Raw genomic sequence first — 19,779 nt, 5'->3', positions numbered from 1 at the left:
AGTGTTGGGAGTGTCCAGCTTGGCCCGGTTTAAATTCCATCTGTTACATTTCTCTCAATGGGTATGTCTACACTGCAATTAAAAACCGCAGCGGGCTAGTGCCAGCTGACTTGGGCTCATGGGGCTTGGGCTGCAGGGCTGTTTAACTGCAGTATAGGCTTCCGCCTGAGCTCTGGGACCCTCTCACCTCGCAGGGTCAAAGAGCCCAGCCTCCAGTCTGTAAGTCTACACTGCAATTAAACAGTCCCACAACCCGAGCCAGCTGGCACAGGCCAGCTATAGGTGTTTAACTGCAGTGTAGATGTACCCAGTAACTGTTTTACTGTTGGTATCAGCAATAATTAATCACTCTGAACTGCCTAGTTAACATGCTAATCTAGGCCTACCTGAAACTAGGAGTTCACACATTTCCACAGCTTGTCTAGGCCAAACACACTGCACCCACCAGGGACTCTCTGCATTCCTTCACTTCCCTCTCAGTAGCTCCCTGTGTGCTACCCTCCCATCTCCCTAGATTTCGTGGACTCCATGCAACTCTTCTCACCCTGTCCCTCATGTCAAGGGGATTTGTACCCATACCACTGACCCTCCCCATGAGAGAGGCTCTGTGTGCCCCCTCCCATTCCCCACTCCCCCCCGATGCTCCCCATTTTCCCCTTTCCCCCCTGCCAGGATTTCTGTATTCACTCCCATTCCCTTTTCCCCCAATGCCCTCCCAAGCCAGGGTCTCTATGTTCCCTCATCTCTATCCTCTCCCTCCTCATAACCCAGATCCCTCCCCTCCTAGGTCCCCATTTTTCCTTCCCCACACCCAGGCCCCCATTTTCCCACCTCCACCCTGGAGAAGTAGGGTGGGAGTGAATCAAGAATGGGTTCAGAAGGTGTGAAGAAGACTGGGACAGGTGCTCATTTATAGGGATAAAGCCTGTTGAAATTTACTCTGGATGTGTACACTGATGTACAGTGTTCAAAGAGTTAAGGATCTCTTTAGTTTTCAAAAATCTTTAGAAAAGAAAAAAGAAAATGAAAATCTCTTCTAAGGACATTTCTAGCCTAGAGATAAAAAAAAATGCAAAATTGTTTCCAAAGTCAAAGGAAGCTTTATTGGCTTTAGGACTGAAATTCATTAGTGGTACAGAGTCTTGGAAACAAACTGCCAGCAGACTCCTGCTATGGATAAAGTCCCTAAAAGTAAATAACCTTATGAATGCTGCAGTAAGGACAACGTGAACTGAAACAACAACTGTCAAAGGATTACAGAAACAGAGCCTAGAGAAGAAGGAAGCACCGGGGACTTAAAACAATGGTGGAACTTCGAAGAAAGGAAGTGAGATTATCTTTGTTGACATTTCAGTCCTCTTTGCCTCAAGAAATATATATAAAAATAAAATAGGCTAGGGTAGAGAAGACAAACAGATTAATTTCTATTTCTTGAAGAGACTCTCCATTTAAGTTTCATGTTTAATGCCATGGGACATATTTCTTGTTTTCCCTCAACATGTTTTTGTCTACTGTGATGGTAAGATCCAGGAAGATTTACATTATCTGGGACAACTATACTAAGAGAGGTCTTACTGCTATAGCAATAATAAATCCCTCTTAAGGACCACTTATTCTGACTTAGCCCCATCTGCATAACATGGCAGCATACTTTAAGTGTAATTATTTAAAGAACTGAGGAAAGCCCAAAACTTACTACTAACAGGGGAGGATACAACAGATAAATCATGAGAGCCTAGAGCATCATTTGCCAAGAAATGACTCTTGGATGTTTGCACATGAAACTTAATTAAAAGCACAAGACCTCAAATGAACTATTAAATGTATGGGTTTTCGTACAGTCGTGACATCTTAGTTTCTTTCCAATGGAGGAAAAAAAAGCACTAGACAGTCTGCATGTGCTCAAACAAGTCTGCAGGTTTGTTTTTAACTATGCTGACCCAAGGTAAGACCTGGACAGAAACAAATGGTCTACTTATTTATCAAACAGCACAATGAAGGTTAGGAACTCAGGGCTCTGAAGAAGTGTGATTTAAAGCTAAGGAGAGTTTTTGATGCTGTGAAACATTCTGTTGTCTCAAACTGATTCATAAAGTTCATTTGCCAATAGCTAGGAGCTTGTGAACAAAGCCATCACTGGAAGAGTTGGATTGCATCTACCTATAAAACAGAATTTTTTGAATGCTGCCACAACGTTCATCCCCATAAGTACGTGTGAGAGAGCAAAGGGGGTGACAGGGAGCTGCCTGCAGGAGATTTGAAGCCTGGATCAGCCTTGTTACATGAGCTAACAAGAGACACCTGGTGTGGGGAGGGAGCCTCAGCAGATGGTTCCATATAAGAGAAGAGAAGCAGCTATTTGGGGGAGCTAACTCTAGGAAGTCTACATGGGAGTCAGCTCTGAGCAGGACAGTTGCAAGCTGAACCACATGGCAGGTCACCCCTAATAACTCAAAAGAAAGAACTTTATGAAGGAACCCTTTCGCTCCCCATGGCTCTGAGGTCAGAGCCATGCTTTTGGGACAGATTTTTGGAACTTTGAGTTTTACTTTTGAGTTATTGTCTGAATAACCCCAGGCCTCACTCAGGGTGGTGTCTGGATGAGCAAGTGTGTGGAATCTCTGTAAAAGGGACTGGAAGAGAGAGAACAAAGGGCAGGGCAACGCAGAAGCACCCCGGGCACATGGCAGGTGGCCATTTTATTTACAATATGTAATAAACTATTCAGGCTTGCCTGATGTCCAGTAGTTATTACCAGAGACTGAGTCAGGAGATCTGGGTTATATTCCTGTCACTGCCACCAACTCCCTGTGCATAACTGTGAGCAAATAATCTACAAGCTTCCCTGGCTAAAAGGAGGTATGTGAGGTCATTTCTACTTTGGGCTCAACAAAACAAATGAGATATTGTCTATTGAACATCCAATGTACAGCAGATGGTTCTGCTTTTCCAGAGTCTTCAGTTGTCTAAGAAAGAATAATCATACTCATGCCTTTTCTGGAAGAGGTCAGTACTCCCTCCCCTCCCCAGTCTGATGCCAGAAATTTAAGAAACTTAACTCTAGACAAAGCTGTCAAATTTAGTAAGGAGCGATGAAAGCACAGTAGCAGCTTTGCCTGTTTGGGTGTGGCTGTGACCACAAATAACCTATATGTTTTATAAACAAAATTTTGGTCACAGAAAAGTAAAATTACTTTTCAAGGATGATAATGGAAACAGAATATAATAAACTGGTAACTGCTGGTGCTGGAGATATGCATGTAAAAGAATGGGTTGGTGGTACTTGTCTCTAAATATCAGTTCAATGTTATTTGTATTTCGATGGTAACTAGAGGCCCCGACTGAGATCAGGAACTCATCATGCTAGGAACTGGGCAAAGACATAGTAAAAGACAGCACCTACCCCAAAGAGTTTATAATCTAGGTGGATGCAGCAAACAAGGGGAAGGTGAGGAGGCAGAGAATGAGGTGACAGGGAAAGGAGCATGTCTTAGCAAAATGAACATTAGTTATGGCTCACTTCCTGCCTAGCTGTTCTCAGCAGATAGCATCTTGTAGGCATCTTGGCAGAGTTGAGTTTTAAGGAGGGATTAAAGTGATCTTGAATCCACCCCACAAAAACTAAGTCTGCAGCACGGGCCAAATCCTTGCAGTCCTATCACATGCAGAACTCCCATTCTCTTCACTGAGAATTACCCATTTTGAAGGGATGCAGGACCAGTTCCTATAGCTGGACGGATTATTGTTATGTTGGGGCATGGATTACTACATCTGGAGGGGGAGGAGGGGAAGGGACCTTCAAATTAAAGCATAAATGAAAATGTTGATATTATCTGATCATTTAAATCTCAAGGTCTGAACTCTGATCTCCTCTGCCTAAGACTGCTCTGCTGCTAGACCACTGAGTCAGCCCCGCATGTCTTATATTTAATCTGCAGGGTTGATAATTATTGAAAAAAACACTGGGTATAGTATTTATCAATTGAAAATTCTGCTCCCTATTTTTAAGGATTCTTTTTTCTTTTTATACATTTGTAGCTATACTACTACTAGTAAAAAAAAAACCTGCTGGAGGACTATATGCCAAACAGCTAATAAACTACTTAAGGCAGCTAGCAGGGGTTGTCTGAGCCCTACAGAATAATTTTCATTACAGTCCAGCGAGCATAACTGACAAAACCTTATTTTTTTAATTATCTCATTTAACTTTATCAGAAAGCGAACTGGATTTTGCAAATTGACTTTCCTCATCCGCATGCTTATATTTATCTTGACTGGCCCTTTCGGCTACTCTTCTTAATCCAGTAACAAGAATGTTAAATTACCTCCTAAGAAGCAGCATCCCGAATTCCTCAACATTTTGAACACATCTTATTTCATTAAGAATATTGTATAGTTCTGATTTCAGAACACTGGAAAATCCTGATTGGTTGGCACAGAGACTCTCTTACAAGCAAGGACATGCTCACATTTTCTATATGTTAAGAAGAAAAGTGTGCGTGTGTGCAGACTCAAACTGAGGTTATCTATGTAATAAATTGTGGAGTGGTACGATAACTTGTGCTCATCAAGCACTCTTGACTATTTCACCTGCATCCTACTCAGTAGCCCATCTTCTACCTTAAACTTTTCAGCAGATTCAAACACCTGCCCTTTTAGAAACAAACAAAACTTAGTCCCCTTCTGTGTATTCCGTATGGTACAGTCTAATTACATGATCACATATTATTTCTCCAATATTATAGAATATATACTGCATTATTTTCTATAATCATATTTATAATCTTTTATACTTAAATTAATTGCCAGAGTGGCCTAGCCTATACTTTTACGGACAAGTTTTCTCTCTGATAAGTTCTAAGTCTAAGATAAGTTCTTTTTTTAACTCATTCTGTTAGCACCCAAATACTATATATTTTTCCACCAACTCAGCAGCACTGTCTTTCTTGGTCCAATTCAGATGATGAGACAGTTAACTATAATGTAATTCAGCTACAAATTTACCACAGGCCAGTCAATTTTAACTGTTAGCCTTATTATTGCAGACTTAGCTGTGTAATGATGGTTATCTGTAGTTTTCGTAGTTGGTTTGTAAATGTCTTCCATTCAGCTCATCCTACATACACATTATTACAAGATAGTGCATTTGTGCCTAAGGTTGTAGGAAAAAGTGTCTATATTCTGTTATTTGGGAAGCAGTCTTTTTACACACTGTAAAATGTGTACAAAGAACAGAGTTAAAGTTGCAAATGTGATTGTGACTGTGTAATTTCCTGACTGACGTGTGCTTAATCATGCAGTCTTAAAATTTCCAAAACAGTTTGGAAATTGAGAGACACAATGAAAGTCCAGATGAAGCAGGAAACTCTGATGACAAGTTGGCAGATGGCATCTGTTCCTCTTGGTTATAGTAGTATTGAATCTATGCATTAAGTTGGAGTTGTGGGAGATGTGCTACTGCCAGTGCCATCATTTGGATGAGAGGCAAAATAAAGGTTTCATGACCATAAACAATCCATGAATATTCAGACAACTTTTTCCACTTCCAAGAGTGAATTGTTAACTCTAATGTCTTGGACAAATTCCAAACTCAGGTAATTAGAATCCGTCTGTCTAAATCCCTCCTGTAATTTTACTTATTCAAGTTTTTCTTGATATCTTCCTGATGCACAATAGCTGCTGAATTTTCATCCCAGAAATGGCTGCACGTCAATGGTGGGAGAAGTGATCCTTACATCTAAGGCCAAAAAAGCATTTTGAGACCCTTCTTGATGAAACAGCTTTATAAATGAAAGGTACTCTGAGAGAACACTCACCCCCATAAAAGTGAATTCACGGTCATAGGCATTCATTTATGAAATACTTTCATGAAGCAAACAGAAGGCTGCAAAGTGTAGCATAACAGAAGCTGTTCCTATAACATCCTAAATAGAAAAAGTTCTTTATCTCCATTTTAAACTAATCTTCACCATACCAAGCAGGCCTTAGTTTGATTTTACTCTCGTCAATGTTGACAGTTCCTTGCCATTTGTCTATAAAGGGAATTTTATTAATTTATATCCTGAGGTTTAGTCCCCCCTTCTTTTTTCTCATTTATTCCAGCTTTCAGCTTTAGTACCCAAAGGATTCCTCTATACTGGAGACCTGTGGAAATGATTAAACTGGTCGAAGTCTGGTTTTATTTATACCCACCAAGTTAGCACATGAAAACTCTTATATTTTCTTTTCAAGAGGCAATTACAATGAAAAAAGTGTCCCAATGGTCTCTTTCCTGACCCAGAAACCAGACATTATCAGAAATTTGAGCTCTGATACAACAGTTGCAAGCAGGTGAGAAATATTATACAACCCTTAAACACATTGTCTTCCTACGCTATTGAACCAGCATTTCAATCTCAGCGACTCGTGTGCAACGTGTTTTGAAAGAACAATTTCACTGCGTTTATCGAAAATGGAAGTTTATCACATTTAGTCTAGATTGATACAGACAACAAGCTGACTCCCATTTCGCTAGCCCAGAATACTGACCACTGAAAAACAGCACCAACAAAAACCCAATTAAAGCAATTTTGTGTATTTGAAAAACAGCTTCTAGGGAAACTTCCATGCAACTTCTGAGCAGCCTCACCATTTTGATCAAAAATTTTTCTCACACTTAAAAACCAAGAGGCATGCCCAACAATTACTTCTTTTTATTAGCCTATAAGGATGATTAACTTGCTGGATTTTATCAGGTGACTATAAAGTTAATGGGACTGGTCTGGTGCAGAAAAAGCAGATTATCATGGGAGTGTTCAAGAAAGACTCCACTGAAGGGTGAGCCTCAAATATTTAAAGAGACTTTCATACTGAAATAACATTTCAAACATAATTAAACCTGGATGCAGTTTCCTTTCACATGGTTTTAATGAGGTCTCCATCTGCAACTTTTGCTAGTTTACAAAAAAAAAAAAATTGTTATTTAAGCTACACATGGGCAAAATGCCACAATTTATATCCAATCTTCCCAGCTTTACACCTCCCTTGACTTTTGGAGAGAAGGATAAAATGGGACCAAGATTTGGACCAACTGTGGTTTTGCTTTTCGGAACCTTAACTCACTATGTTTTACAAAATTAAAAACACCTGCAAATTTTGCTCTTACTTGAGATTGAGATGGAGCAAAGCCAGAAACATTTATTAGAAAAAACTTTCCCTCTGAAATCTGGGTTTTAGATAAAATGGGACCTGGCAAAGTTATTTAAAACCTACCACATGGCTCCATTTTGTTTCATCAGTAGTTTGCTCCTAGAAAACCCATCTTCTCCTGCTGGCAAACTGAGGATTATGACTACACTATGTGACCAAGCAAACCATCTAGGAAGCAAGGGAGTCTGTTTTTATTCACACAAAAGCATTTTCAAAGTTTGACCCAGTTTAAAAGAAAAGCTGAAACCTACTCCTCCTGGCACAAATCCCATAATAGGGCTTTGTGCAAAAAACTCCATATCTGTGGGGTTAGGTGGGTGGGTCTATGGGCTGGAACAGTGGCTGCTGCCCCTCTTTCCTGACTCCAGGCATTTTGATCACTGGATCAGTGCAACTGCAGATACAAAAGACCCTCCCCCTTTGGTCTACTCCCACAGCAGTCTAATTGGGTTCAGCAAAGACCTGCAGTGCTCAGGGAGAGGCCTCTTCACATGCCCTTCTGTCCCACCGAGATGGCCAAAACTCTATCCCATTGTGCAGAGAGCACTACCACCTTCTTCAAGTGAGCTGTGTTGCCCTAAAAGCACAAACTATAGTCTTCTTAAAGCAACTGAACAAAAACAACATGGCAGCTGAAACTCAGATAGACATTCAGGGCCTTATCCCATGGACCGTGATTTACACTTGTGCCAAGCGTTTCCAAATCAGAACGGTAGCATTTTAAACCCTCTGCGCAAAGTGTACAAGCCAGTGGGAAAATGAGCCTCAGAACTTTTTCCTTAAATTTTCTTTCTTTTACCCTGTGAACTTGAGGGGAAAAACAAGTTTTTACATAGGAAGCCAAAGGTAACCATTAAGATCAAATGGAAAAGTGAGGGAGAGGGTGGGGGAAAAAAGGAGGGGAAGCCTATTAAACTCGACGTACACGTGAAAAATAAAACGAACAAATATTTGAGCTAACCTACTCAGAGAGAATTATGACTATGTATTCCCCTGGTTTTTTTTATTTGCAAAATGAAGAACAAAATGACTGATTATCTAAGCTGTAGTTACATATTAACACCACCTGACATTAATCCTCCTTTCTGTAGTAATACCACTGAGCAGTGCAAACCAGTGCAACATTTTGAGGTTGGAGACTGAACAGCTGCATTCCATTTCCAAAGGCAACAAAGTACAGAACAGCTCGGCTGCACAAAGAATCTGAGACAAGGATCAGCTCTGAGGTTTTGGACAGCTTGCATGATGTTGCTTTCAATTGCACTATCTTGCTCAATTTTCTGCTTAGTTTTGTTCTTAAATAAGCCTTGAGCTATGTGACTCCATTTTGTACTTTCTCTGTTTTCCTGAATGCTGGGTCACCATGCAGAACATCTATGTAGCTGGTATTGTACTATGGTATACAATTACTTCAAAAATATTGCAGTTATACCAATCTGTCCTGCACAAAATAAAACCATTACTGAATTCCAGTTCCTCAGCACTGATGTGCAAGATGCCAAAACCAGCTAGGGTGCCCCTGGCCAAGGAAGACGATAGCATGGAACGTGTGTCTGGATGTATACATGTGTGCACACAAAACTGTACTGTGCTTGTCTGACAGCATCCAAACTGTTCTCTCCTGTTTTATAATCTCTTTACTTCCTTCTTCCCATTTTTTGTTTTAATTTTAACCTTCCCCCCCCACACCCCGGTCCCGGTGTTGTCACTCTTTTCCCTGTTCAGCCTTGTGCTGGGAATGTCTAATGCAGGGGTGGGCAAATTTTTTGACTTGAGGGCCACATCGACGTTGAGAAACGGTATGGAGGGCCGGGTAGGGAAGGCTGTGCCTCCCCAAATAGCCTGGCTCCTGCCCCCTATCAGTCCCCTCCCACTTCCTGCCCCCCTCAGAACCTGCTACCCATCCAACCTCCCCCGCTCCTTGTCCCCTGACCGCCCCCTTCTGGGACCCCCACCTCCTCTCCAACAGCCCCTGTCTCCTGACTGCCCCGCCCCCCCGACAGGCCCCCTGGGATTCCCACGCCTATCCAACCTCCCCGTTCCCGTCCCCTGACCCAACCCCAGAACCTCTGCCCCATCCAACCACCCTCTGCTCCCTGTCCCCTCACTCCCCCGACCACTATCCACATCCCCGCAGAGGGGGGACAGCAGAGGAGGGGCTGGAGGCTCAGGGGCTGGGCAGGACGGTCCCACGGGCCACATCTGTAGTTTGCCCACCTCCGGTCTAATGCCTTGCTAGGTGTTTATCTGTAGTATCACAGCACCCCACCATTTATTAATGGCATTGCTGTGAGGTATGAGAGTAGCATTATCCTAATTTTTCATAAGGGGGACTGAAACACAGCAAGATTGACTTTCCCAGGTTCACTAGCAAGACTGGGGAGAGCCAGGAGCTGAACCCAGATCTGCTGAGTCCCAGTTCACTGCCCCTCCTCACTACATTATCTTCTCTTTGAAAGTCTTTTTGCAGCAGAAAGTGTATTTATGATATTATATAAAAGGAATATCGACAGCATGTAATGCTTGTGACCCTCTCATCCATCTGAGAAAGACGTTGCACAGGCCTAAAGAAAATTACCCTGCAAAGAAAAAGCTCAAAACAGCTTTATCACAAACCCGAACTTGCTTCTCTCTCAAGGCAGTGAGAGTATCTTAACAGTATCTTAGCTGCCAGTATCTTAACAGTAAGCATTCACAAAAAGTTCACCCCTTAGCCAGTGCACCAGGGATTCACATTCTTCTGTGGAGGAACTGCAAGGAAATACAGCCATTTGTTTTCCAATTTAGACACAAATGCTCTCTCATACCTTCTCTCAGAGAATCTGGCTACCTCACTTGGCAAACTAAGTTATTAAGCTGCTGGAAATGTTTACTCTTTATTTCTGTAGTGAGTATATTAACAAAATAGCACAGTGCTTGACTTATCATTGGAAGGTGTTATTGGAGGGGAGTTCCCTCTAGGCAAGGATTGTTTAGCAGTAAACAAAGAAGGTTTGATTTCCTCAGGCCCAAACTCCTTTCAGTTTGCTAGTGACAAAGCCCTCAGGGAGTACAAGAGGACTGATATTTGGATTCTGATGGTATTGCTGTTCATGAATCAGAAGATCATCCGAACACTCACATGGCCAAATTCATCTGACAGACTGTTCACACATAACTAACTATCCCTCAGCTCTCAGCCACTGTCCAACAACAAAACAAAACAGGCCCTGCTACTGCAGTCAACATTTGTTTGCTGCACTTTGCGAACCACACATCTCAGCTGATATTGGCAACAGACTGTAACGAAAATGAGGGGGAAAAAATGGTGGAGGCAAGTATAGCACCATTAACAAAACTGGCAGGTGAACTATTAAAAACCTCAGAGCTGCTGTTCATCCCTCACAGCCTCCATTTGATCACAGTGAGGCTCTGTATGGTAACATCTCCTTGAGGCAACAGCTTTGTGTTGCAGGGCTGACTCTCTTTAAACAGATCAATTTTTGTACTGTGGGATTTTTGCTGTGACTAGTTCAGGGACACTTTAAGATACCATTAAATCCCCATTTCCATGGAGTGATGTGTAAATCCACATTACTCAGCACATCAGTCCAAAGGATGACACAGGTTGTCAGTCCCAATAGTTTTTTTTTTTTTTTAAGTAGGAAAAGATTTAGCTCTTTTTGACATGGAGCTGACCCCATATCTGCACATTAGCTACTTTGCTCCCAAAACCTAGACTAAAATATTTACTTCTTTGTACTCCTTTCACTGGAGGCTCTCCAATACTTTAGAAGTTTATTTATTCCTCACAATCCTCTTGTAAGGCAGATATGCTATCCACGTTTTACTGAGAGAAAAACTTAAACGCAGTGATGTTAAGTGATCTGCCCAAGGCCATGCAGTAAATCAATAGAAAAGCTATGATTAGATTTATCTCAAGCACTACCCCCACGTAACTTTCAGCTGCGAGCTACTGACCACGCTGTCCCAAAGGAAACTGTGTGTTGATCTATAAATTGCTAACCTACCCACTAATTTAGGGCTGGAGACCAGGCTTTTCACTATCCTTATGATACGAGTCAGAGGCCACGACATGTCGCATCTTACTCTTAACATATGGTTGCACAACACCCTGCACCATCCACTACCACACCACAGACTGCATGTCTTTTCATCCTGTCCAAATTAATCAGAGATCCCATGCTCCAAAACATACACCAGGAATCACACTTTTCCACATTCACCCCAAATATACAGGATATACACTACAAGCCTTTATAAGAAAGGCCTGAGAGTCCCCTTTTAATTGATACAGGGTAAAAAGGTGTGCTCAAGTTGTAGGAGCCTACAAAAGACTTCACCATCATCATTAATATATGTAACTGGAAAGATTTCAGTTTCCTTTAAGTGCCAGGTAACAGGGTTCTACAACTGTATCTGTGGGATAAACAAGTGTACCAGGATTTTGGAATAGAGGGGCTGAGTTAAAGCTGATGATGAAATATTAACTGGTTAATTAAAAACAAAACCAACCAACCAAAAAAACCCAAACCCTAGCATCTTCAAATTCTGTGATTCTGAGATTTGTGTTTTCACCTGTAACCCAGTATTCCTCATTTTAAAAATATTTATTGTTGTAACTACAATGCTGTTGCACATTAATCATCTATCTGAAAGACTTGTTTGCAGCAATTTTTGTTTTCTCCCTTGTGTTGTACAACGCACAATCTTGGAACGTGGAAGCCCAGCTTTTAAGTCTTTCCTACCACTGTGGTTAAGTAGTGACAGTCTCTCACACAATCCACCTGACAAGCAGTTTTCCTTCCAAAGGGGAATTTTCCCCCACAAAGTGGATTTTTTTCCATAACGGAAACCATCCTACTCAAGTGACATCAGGGAGAGGTTCTCTGACATAGTTTATTCTGACAAATAAGAGGTTAAACCTCTTACATAAGCCCAACTCCTGGTCATCATCACCAACGTTCTAGCACATCAGAGAATTGTTTAGACGACTTTTAACCACAAGAATGTGTGGTGGCGGAGGAATGTTTGTTTCAAAATCTCAGTAGCCATGTATTTCCAACTGTCTTTTTTCTGCTCTGGCAGATTAATGAATGCTTTGGATGCATTTCCAAATTTATCACTTGCATCACTTTCCAAAAAGTGGAAAGTTGCTGAATCTGTCTCTTCTAACTCTACATAACTTGCACAATTGACTTAAAATCTTGTCAGTGTGCCCTAAGGGTTTTTCCATCTAGTGTCAGTAAAATATAAAATGACTGACTGTTTTCCACAAACTCTGAGTGGGCTCATTTTTCTCTGGGAAATACAGACTGTGACAAAGTTCCTCCTCTACCTTGGTGGGTCCTGCGCTTATTGGCAGATTTTGCTCGCCTCAGAGATTCACAGTAGCCCTCAGTTTGGCCACTTTCGTGGCTCAAATCTGCCGTTCACTCAGATAACCTCATCACTGGCCAGCATGGGGAAAAGGAAGAAGAACAATCCCCACAGTCTCTGCTGGTCCACCTAGTGGGTCGGGGGGGACAGGCCAGGGACCTTCCCCTCTGGTGGGACAGTCCAAGTCAACGCCTCCTGTATCCAACAGGGAGTTGGGGGGATGGGGGGAACCCAGGCCCGCCCTCTACTCCGGGTTCCAGCCCAGGGCCCTGTGGATCACAGCTGTCTATAGTGTTTTGTGTAACACCTGTGTGACAGCTATAACTTCCTGCGCTACTTCCCCATGGCCTCCTCCCAACACCTTCTGTATCCTCACCACAGGACCTTCCTCCTGATGGCAGATAGCGTTTGTACTCCTCAGTCCTCCAGCAGCATGCCCTCTCACTCTCAGCTCCTTGCGCACACCTCACTAACTGGAGTGAGAGCCTTTTTAAACTAGGTGTCCTGATTAGCCTTAATTAATTCTAGCAGCTTCCCAATTGGCTACAGGTGTCCTAATTAGCCTGCCTGCCTTAATTAGTTCTAGAAAGTTCTTGAGTGTTCTGGAATAGCCCCTGTTATTTTACCCAGGGAAAAGGGACCTGCTTAACCTGGAACGAATGTATCTACCTTCGAGCACTCTTTTGTAGCCATCTGGCCTGACCCTGTCACAAGACCTCCAATTTTTGGACTACATTTAGTCATTACAAATATGGATTAATTAAAAATTCCATCCAATCCACATCTTGAAACTGGTGTTTATATCACAATTAACAACAACAATATTTAAGATTCTGTTCTGGAGCTGAAGTCAATGCCCAACAATCCTCTCACAAACGAGCTCTGTCCCCCAGCATCCCAATATTTAAGCACACAAAAATCACAAAACTTTGAGATGGAAAAGACATCTTAAGTCTTACTGTTTGCACACCACACTGTAGCACTTAACTATTACTTTGTTGGGATTTGTGGGTGCTTTCAACTTCTGAAGCTCAGGTCACTTTTAGGATCAGGTGCCTAAATGCAGATTAAGGAGCATAACTTTAGGGATCCAGGTTTGAAAATTTTGGGCAACATCCTTAGTGAATCTCTCATGAAGGAAAAGAAAATGTTATTCTGTGCCTTTATAGAGGGGAATTGTACTTTGGTGCGTTCCTCTCTCTAGGATATCTAATGTGATTTCTACATAGCAGGTGAAGTCTGTGGCATACTGCTTACTCTGGGAGGGATGGCTTGCAGAGCTGTGATATAGTTCTCCAGAGCAATGCGGCGACGGTCATTCAGCATGGCTTCCACTCTGGCCATGTGAGTCTCCACTAGCTGCTGTCTCTCATTCGCTGCTTCTTGTTCCAGTGATTCCACTTTCTCCTGGAAATGCTGCATGTTTAAAGAACAATAGTAGAACAATGGTTAAAGAGCTCGGCAGAGCAAGGGTAATTACCTTTTGCACAGAGCATTAAAATCCTTCTCTACAAATGATGGAAGTGACCTGCCTTTTACTACAGCCAAGTGTGTTGATCTGTACAATTTCTGAACCCTCCCCACACTGGCTTAAAATGGGAGCTTAGGTGCTCACCATGTCTGATCATCTGGCCATATTAACCAATCAAATATTTTTGCCTATTTCAGCATGACAACACATGAATCCTTCATGTGAGTCTTAGGATCCTGTTCAAGGTGATAAGATTCAGTGCAGGAAAGCATTTGATTTTAGTAGGCACCTTGCCCTCGGAGATTCTCAGGCTCTTCTGACTATCCTGAACATATATATGGGGGAAAAATAATTCCCCCTTCAACAGAATGAGACATCAGAAATTTACTTAACATTGGTCACTTAGAAAACAAAAAATGACCACGAGCTGGAAAAAGTCTGAATGGACAAAAGACACTGAGCAAGACTGCAGGATTTAATAAGTAACATTCTGGTTCTTGATTTGTATCTGTCTTGTGATGCTGCACTGAAACCAACCTGGAAGTATATGAATGCCTTCCACATTAATTCAAGTGGCCCCAGTGGACCCAAAGGAGTCTCTGGCTCTTTGGATTATAGGCAGCTCTACTTGGGCTAGGTTTTTGTGTGTGGTTGGTGTGCTATCTGGAGGTATGTGGAGGGGGAATGCTTTCCTTTAATTCTATTAGCATATTCAGATAAATTTGGTGAACCCTCTGCCCTGATGCAGGCCCTCCAAACATTTCCAATATTTCAGAAAGAAAAATAGATAATTTCCAGTTTGGTTGAAGGTTTGTTTTGAGTGAGGTTGGTTCCTATTCCAACCTCCCAAAACCTATTTGCCCATTTCTACATGGCACCAAGATACACAGTATCAGAAGTTTATACTGTTACAATTCTGATGTAACTACTCACTACATCTGGGATGGTTAAAGTGGCCTAAGGGAATGGGGTTCCTAACTCCTTTTGAAGATTTAGCCTAATCTCATTGAAAACCTTCTCCTACAGTGGTAACACTGTACACTGTGAGTCTCTCCACTGCAATTCAACTGCTAACTATAAAAGCACAGACTGATATCTGACAGCTAAAAGAGCAACAGTAAAAGCAGAAAATAATAATTCCCCAACACAAATATGCTTCCAAATTATACCACAATTAGTGTGGTTCATATTTTATTTGCAACCCCAATTGGTCTGCTTGTAATTGTGGTTTTTTTTACCTGGATAACAGCCTTCTTATCAGCCTTTGGCAAGTTCTTTGCTTGGCGTTCCGCTTCTTCCCATTCCCTCATGACCTACACAGCAACAAAACATGGAGCATAACTTCTGAGTTTTCCTCTCATGGTTTGGGATTTAGCAACAGTCAAATAACATAGTGCAGATAATCATCTCTTTTGCTCCCCTTATAAAGAACAGTTGCAACATTTAACAGAGTCTTGTTGCCAATTTAAAAACAAGAAATGGATCACCCTGTCTGAACATCATCCAAGTTCTCTTAACTTGAGGTTGCTAGAAGTGAAGCAGTGCATTAACTGTAGATGTTTAACAGACCCTCCAGCATCAGCAGAGGAAGCAGAGTTACTAGATGGGTTAACATACTGACCTTTTCATCTCAGAGAAAAATAAGAGGTTTAAATCTATTTTATGTCCTCAGTTAAAATGAACCAATTTCAACTGATTCTAAAAGGCATTCATTCATATCACAAACTTTTCTAGTTTTTGATGGAGTACATCAGCTGGCTTTTGATCAGAACAGGTCAAGACTATGTGCAATTTCTGCTAGTCTGTTCTGTATGCATGCTGAACACAAAGAACTGAGCTTACTTATGTCCCAAGTACAATACTGGCAGAAGAACGATATAGGAAAACTTGCAGTAGGCCTATTTTGAACAATCTGAAAGGTCACCTGCCACGGGGAATGAAAAGCAATACTCTCTTGCAAAGGGGGGTAACTGCTGTTTCCTTCTCTGTGTGTTCTATACATGTCATTTGAAATCGCTGTAAATTGTTATCAAAAACTTGATCTTGCTCATGAATGTCTCCATTTTCATTCCTAGGCAGCAATCTTTGAAGACAGCACTTTCTGTGCATTAGTAGAACTTCTTCCACTGAACACTGCATGTGCAAACAACAGTGACCTCTGTCTGCACTATTGTAAATAAATAAATAAATAAATAAACAAACCCCCCAAACTTTCCTGCAAAATACACAGGTTTCCCTTTCCCATCCCTCAACAGAAAATGCAGCCTTCATGACATTTAGAACAGAAACTCATTTAAATATTTTTTCCAAAGGGCAGGCATGACAGAGTCCCTGGGGTGCAACCTGAACTATGGGACCACTGAGCCCTCCAAACCCACTAATCTGGGCTGCCTCTCACACTGTGATGTGGATTACAAGCCTCTGACAAGCACTGCATGTACACAGACCTCCACAGGCCGGGACACACCCAACTGAGTTGTGTGAATGATCTCCCAGCCACTCATGAACCATCAACAGAGAGGCTCCAGCCAATTCCCCTCAGCTCCCCAGCCTTGCACCGCAGAACTGTGCCATCCTGCACAGGTCAGAAGCCTGGCCAGTGTAAGCTCATTACTGAGTTCGCCACTCCGACAAAAGGGAAGTGCACGTGCAACAGCCCTTGTTAACCTGAGCAGAGATTCCCCAAGCCCTTCAGCCACAACACACTGGTTTTAGGTAAAATATAAAACAGATTTATTAACTACAGAAAGAGAAAGGTTAAGAGATTCTAAGTGGTAGGCATAAAGGTCAGAGACAATTACCTTAAGAAATAAAAATAGAAACACACATTTTAAATCCTAAACTTTTAGTCTAAGCCAGAGTTGAATCCAACAATGTCGCACCCTGACAGATGGTACAAACAGGCTACAGTTCCTCCTTACACAGGCCGGGACTAACCTTCCAGCCTGGGACCAATCTTCCCCAGTTGAAAGTCTTTTTCCTCCAGACCTTCTTCTAGGTGTTGAGATGCGGGGAGAGGTAAAAGAGAGAGACGCGCCAAGTAATGATGTCACTTCCCTTCTTTTATACTTTCTTTCAGCTTGCTGGAAAGTTCCTTGCTGTGATGAGGGGTTCAGGCAGTCCCCACTGGTCAAGCAGTCTCTAATTGCATATGTGCCTTCTTTAAGGAGTCTCTGGGATAGCGGATTCTTGATGGTTGTTGATGAGCCATTAATACTGTATGGCTATGGATGGCTACTCAATGGTTGTAACTGAAAGGCTGGTTGTGGGTGTTCCCAACCTCACAACATATTTCAGTAACACACACAGTAATACTTAATAACTTCACATACAATGATAACACATACAATCCAACAGGATATTAATGTTCAACAGATCAAGACTTTTAAAATGATGCCTCACAAGGTATACTTTGTACAAAACATATCAATCATATCACCATGGTGAATATGGTGGTTTCAGGGTGCTGCTTTGAGGTACAGAGTGTCACAGGAGGAAAAATAGAAGGTTCACAGCTACACATGCTATTTAGAAAGAAAGGAAAAAGATTCACCGTATATGCATTTCTAATACACTTTAAGGTTGAACTGCAATTTTGTTATAATGCATCTCTAGGATGGAAAGAGATTAACTTGAAGAAAGCAATGCACACTGTTCCTCCTGAAAATGAGAGGACTTCTTTCAAATTAGGCTATTTTGTTTTATATAGGGGTGTTTCTGGTCTTCAACAATGACTGGCCAAAAAGTAGTGGAATGTATTTTAGTAGCCAGTGTGATGCTGTGAATCCTAAAGTAAGCAAGTTTTGGACTACCTGCTTCTGTACTTCAGAGGCATATTGTTTTTGAACTGATTAGGAGCAGGGTGGCTGGTATTTAGATAATGGTTAGAAACTCAGAGGTCATACTGTGACTGAAAAATATTTTAAAACAAATAGATCTGACATTATTTAACTTGTAAGTCATGGCCTAGACCTCAATAAACTTCTACTAGCATCTATCAGTTGTAATCAGAAGCCCTAAGAACAGATATGAGGTGACAGTATAAACATGTCCCATCAATTTACAGGGTCTTTTAACTGGAAAACTAACTATCCTATTTTGGCTAGTCCCAGAAATGTGGAACAAGAAAGGTGGAGAAGTTACTTATCTTGTACAGTAATTTGAGTTCTACGAGATGTGTATCCCAATGGCTGCTCCACATCAGCATACGTGTGCTCTTGATTGGAGTTTTTTTGTCAGCAGCATCTGCAGGTCTGCATCTGAGCCCTAGTCACCCTCATGCCCCAATACAGAAGTATATAGGGAAAGATCGAACCACCACCATATCTGTTCCTTCTCAAACTTGCAAGTCCCAAGAAAGAGACTCCAAGGCAGAGAGGAAGGAGGGCAGGTAGTGGAGCACCCACAGGGACAGACATCTGAAAGAACGCAAGTTATTGTGCAAGATAAGTAACTCTCCTTCGACTAGGAGACTCCTAGTGATCTCATCAGGAGACTCCCAAGAAGTACCTCCATCATGGAGAAGGGTGCCAAGGAAGCAGATATAGTACAGACCCTAGGAAAGCTGCATCAGTCCTGGAAGCAGGCATGAGAACATAATGCTGGTAAAATGTATGAGGCGAAGACCAGGTGGCTGCCCTACAGATGTCTGGAATGGGTGCATTTTTGAGATGGGCTACAGAGATAGACTGTGCCCTGGTGGAATGAGCAATAACTCTCAGAGGAGAAGAACCCCGAATGCTTTGTAGCATTACAGAATCTGCAATCCATTTGGACAGTCTTTGAATAGAGATCGGATGTCCTTTCATTTGTTCTGAAAAAGGGATGAAGAATTTAGCGGATGCCTGAAAGGGCCTAATCCTGTCAAGGCAAAAGCTTTTTTCATGTCCAGTGTGTAGAGGCTCCCTTCTTCTCTTGAAAAGTGAGTCTTGGGGTAAAATACTAGTAGCTGAATTTCTTCATTAACATGGAATTCAGAAGAGTTTAGGAAGGAAGAAAGAGTGGACACAGTCTCATCTTATCTTGGTAGAACATCATATTTGGTGACTCCGTCTTTAAGGACTGAAGTTCCCCCACCCTCCTGGTGGAAGTAACGGCGACAAGGAATGAGATCTTTAGGGACAAATGAAGGAAGAAACAACTCCCCAGAGGTCCAAATGAGGGTTTCCTTAGAGCACTGAAAACTAAGGCGATGTCCCCTGGTGGAACTGTTTCCTTGATGGGAAGGAAGAGGTTGAATAGGCTTTTGCAATTGTGGGGTGGGCAAAGACTGAGAATCCTCTACAGAGGGTGAAATGCTGTGATGGAAGTGTGCACCCCAAACTATGAGGGAGGCATCTGTGGTGATAATCCTTGTGGGAGGGGCAGTACCAATGGAATTCCCATGCACACCTTTTGAGGGCCCTTCCACCAGTTCATAGAATTGAGGACCTTCTGACGTCTGGACACCTGCTTGGATAGATTGTGTCTGTTGGGGGTGTAGACAAGTTCTCAACCATGCTTCAGGACACCGAGAGTGAAGTCTTGCTAAGGGAGTCACAAATGTGCAGGCTGCTACATGGTCCAGAAGTTGTCGGCACACCCTTGCAGTGTTTTATGGACCCTCTTGTATTGTTGAGACAAGGTTGGCTATTGTGGTGAATCAGTCCCTGGTTCAGTATGCTCTGGCAGAAGAGGAGTCCAGAGTGGCTCCGATGAAGTCTATATGTTGTGTGGTGTTAGGTCAGACTTCTCCAAGTTGA

The 19,779-nt window shown here is 42.1% G+C and overlaps 1 protein-coding gene across 4 annotated transcripts in view; it reads right to left on the bottom strand.

Annotated features, from left to right (window-relative positions):
• The window catches only part of APP (amyloid beta precursor protein), a 303,941-nt gene that overhangs the window by 59,776 nt on the left and 224,386 nt on the right, over positions 1–19,779 (bottom strand). For all 4 annotated transcript variants that reach the window (XM_074971197.1, XM_074971202.1, XM_074971220.1 and 1 more), the window contains 2 exons: positions 15,277–15,351; positions 13,825–13,983 (listed from right to left, as the gene is read on the bottom strand). In XM_074971197.1, coding sequence (XP_074827298.1) covers positions 13,825–13,983; positions 15,277–15,351 — 234 coding nt within the window. The remainder of the gene's footprint in view (positions 1–13,824; positions 13,984–15,276; positions 15,352–19,779) is intronic.

Source organism: Natator depressus, chromosome 1, assembly GCF_965152275.1.
Source record: "Natator depressus isolate rNatDep1 chromosome 1, rNatDep2.hap1, whole genome shotgun sequence".
In the NCBI taxonomy this organism is placed as follows: Eukaryota; Metazoa; Chordata; order Testudines; family Cheloniidae; genus Natator; species Natator depressus.
The sequence above is the reverse complement of the archived record's forward strand: the minus strand, read 5'-3'. Positions and strand labels throughout refer to the sequence as shown.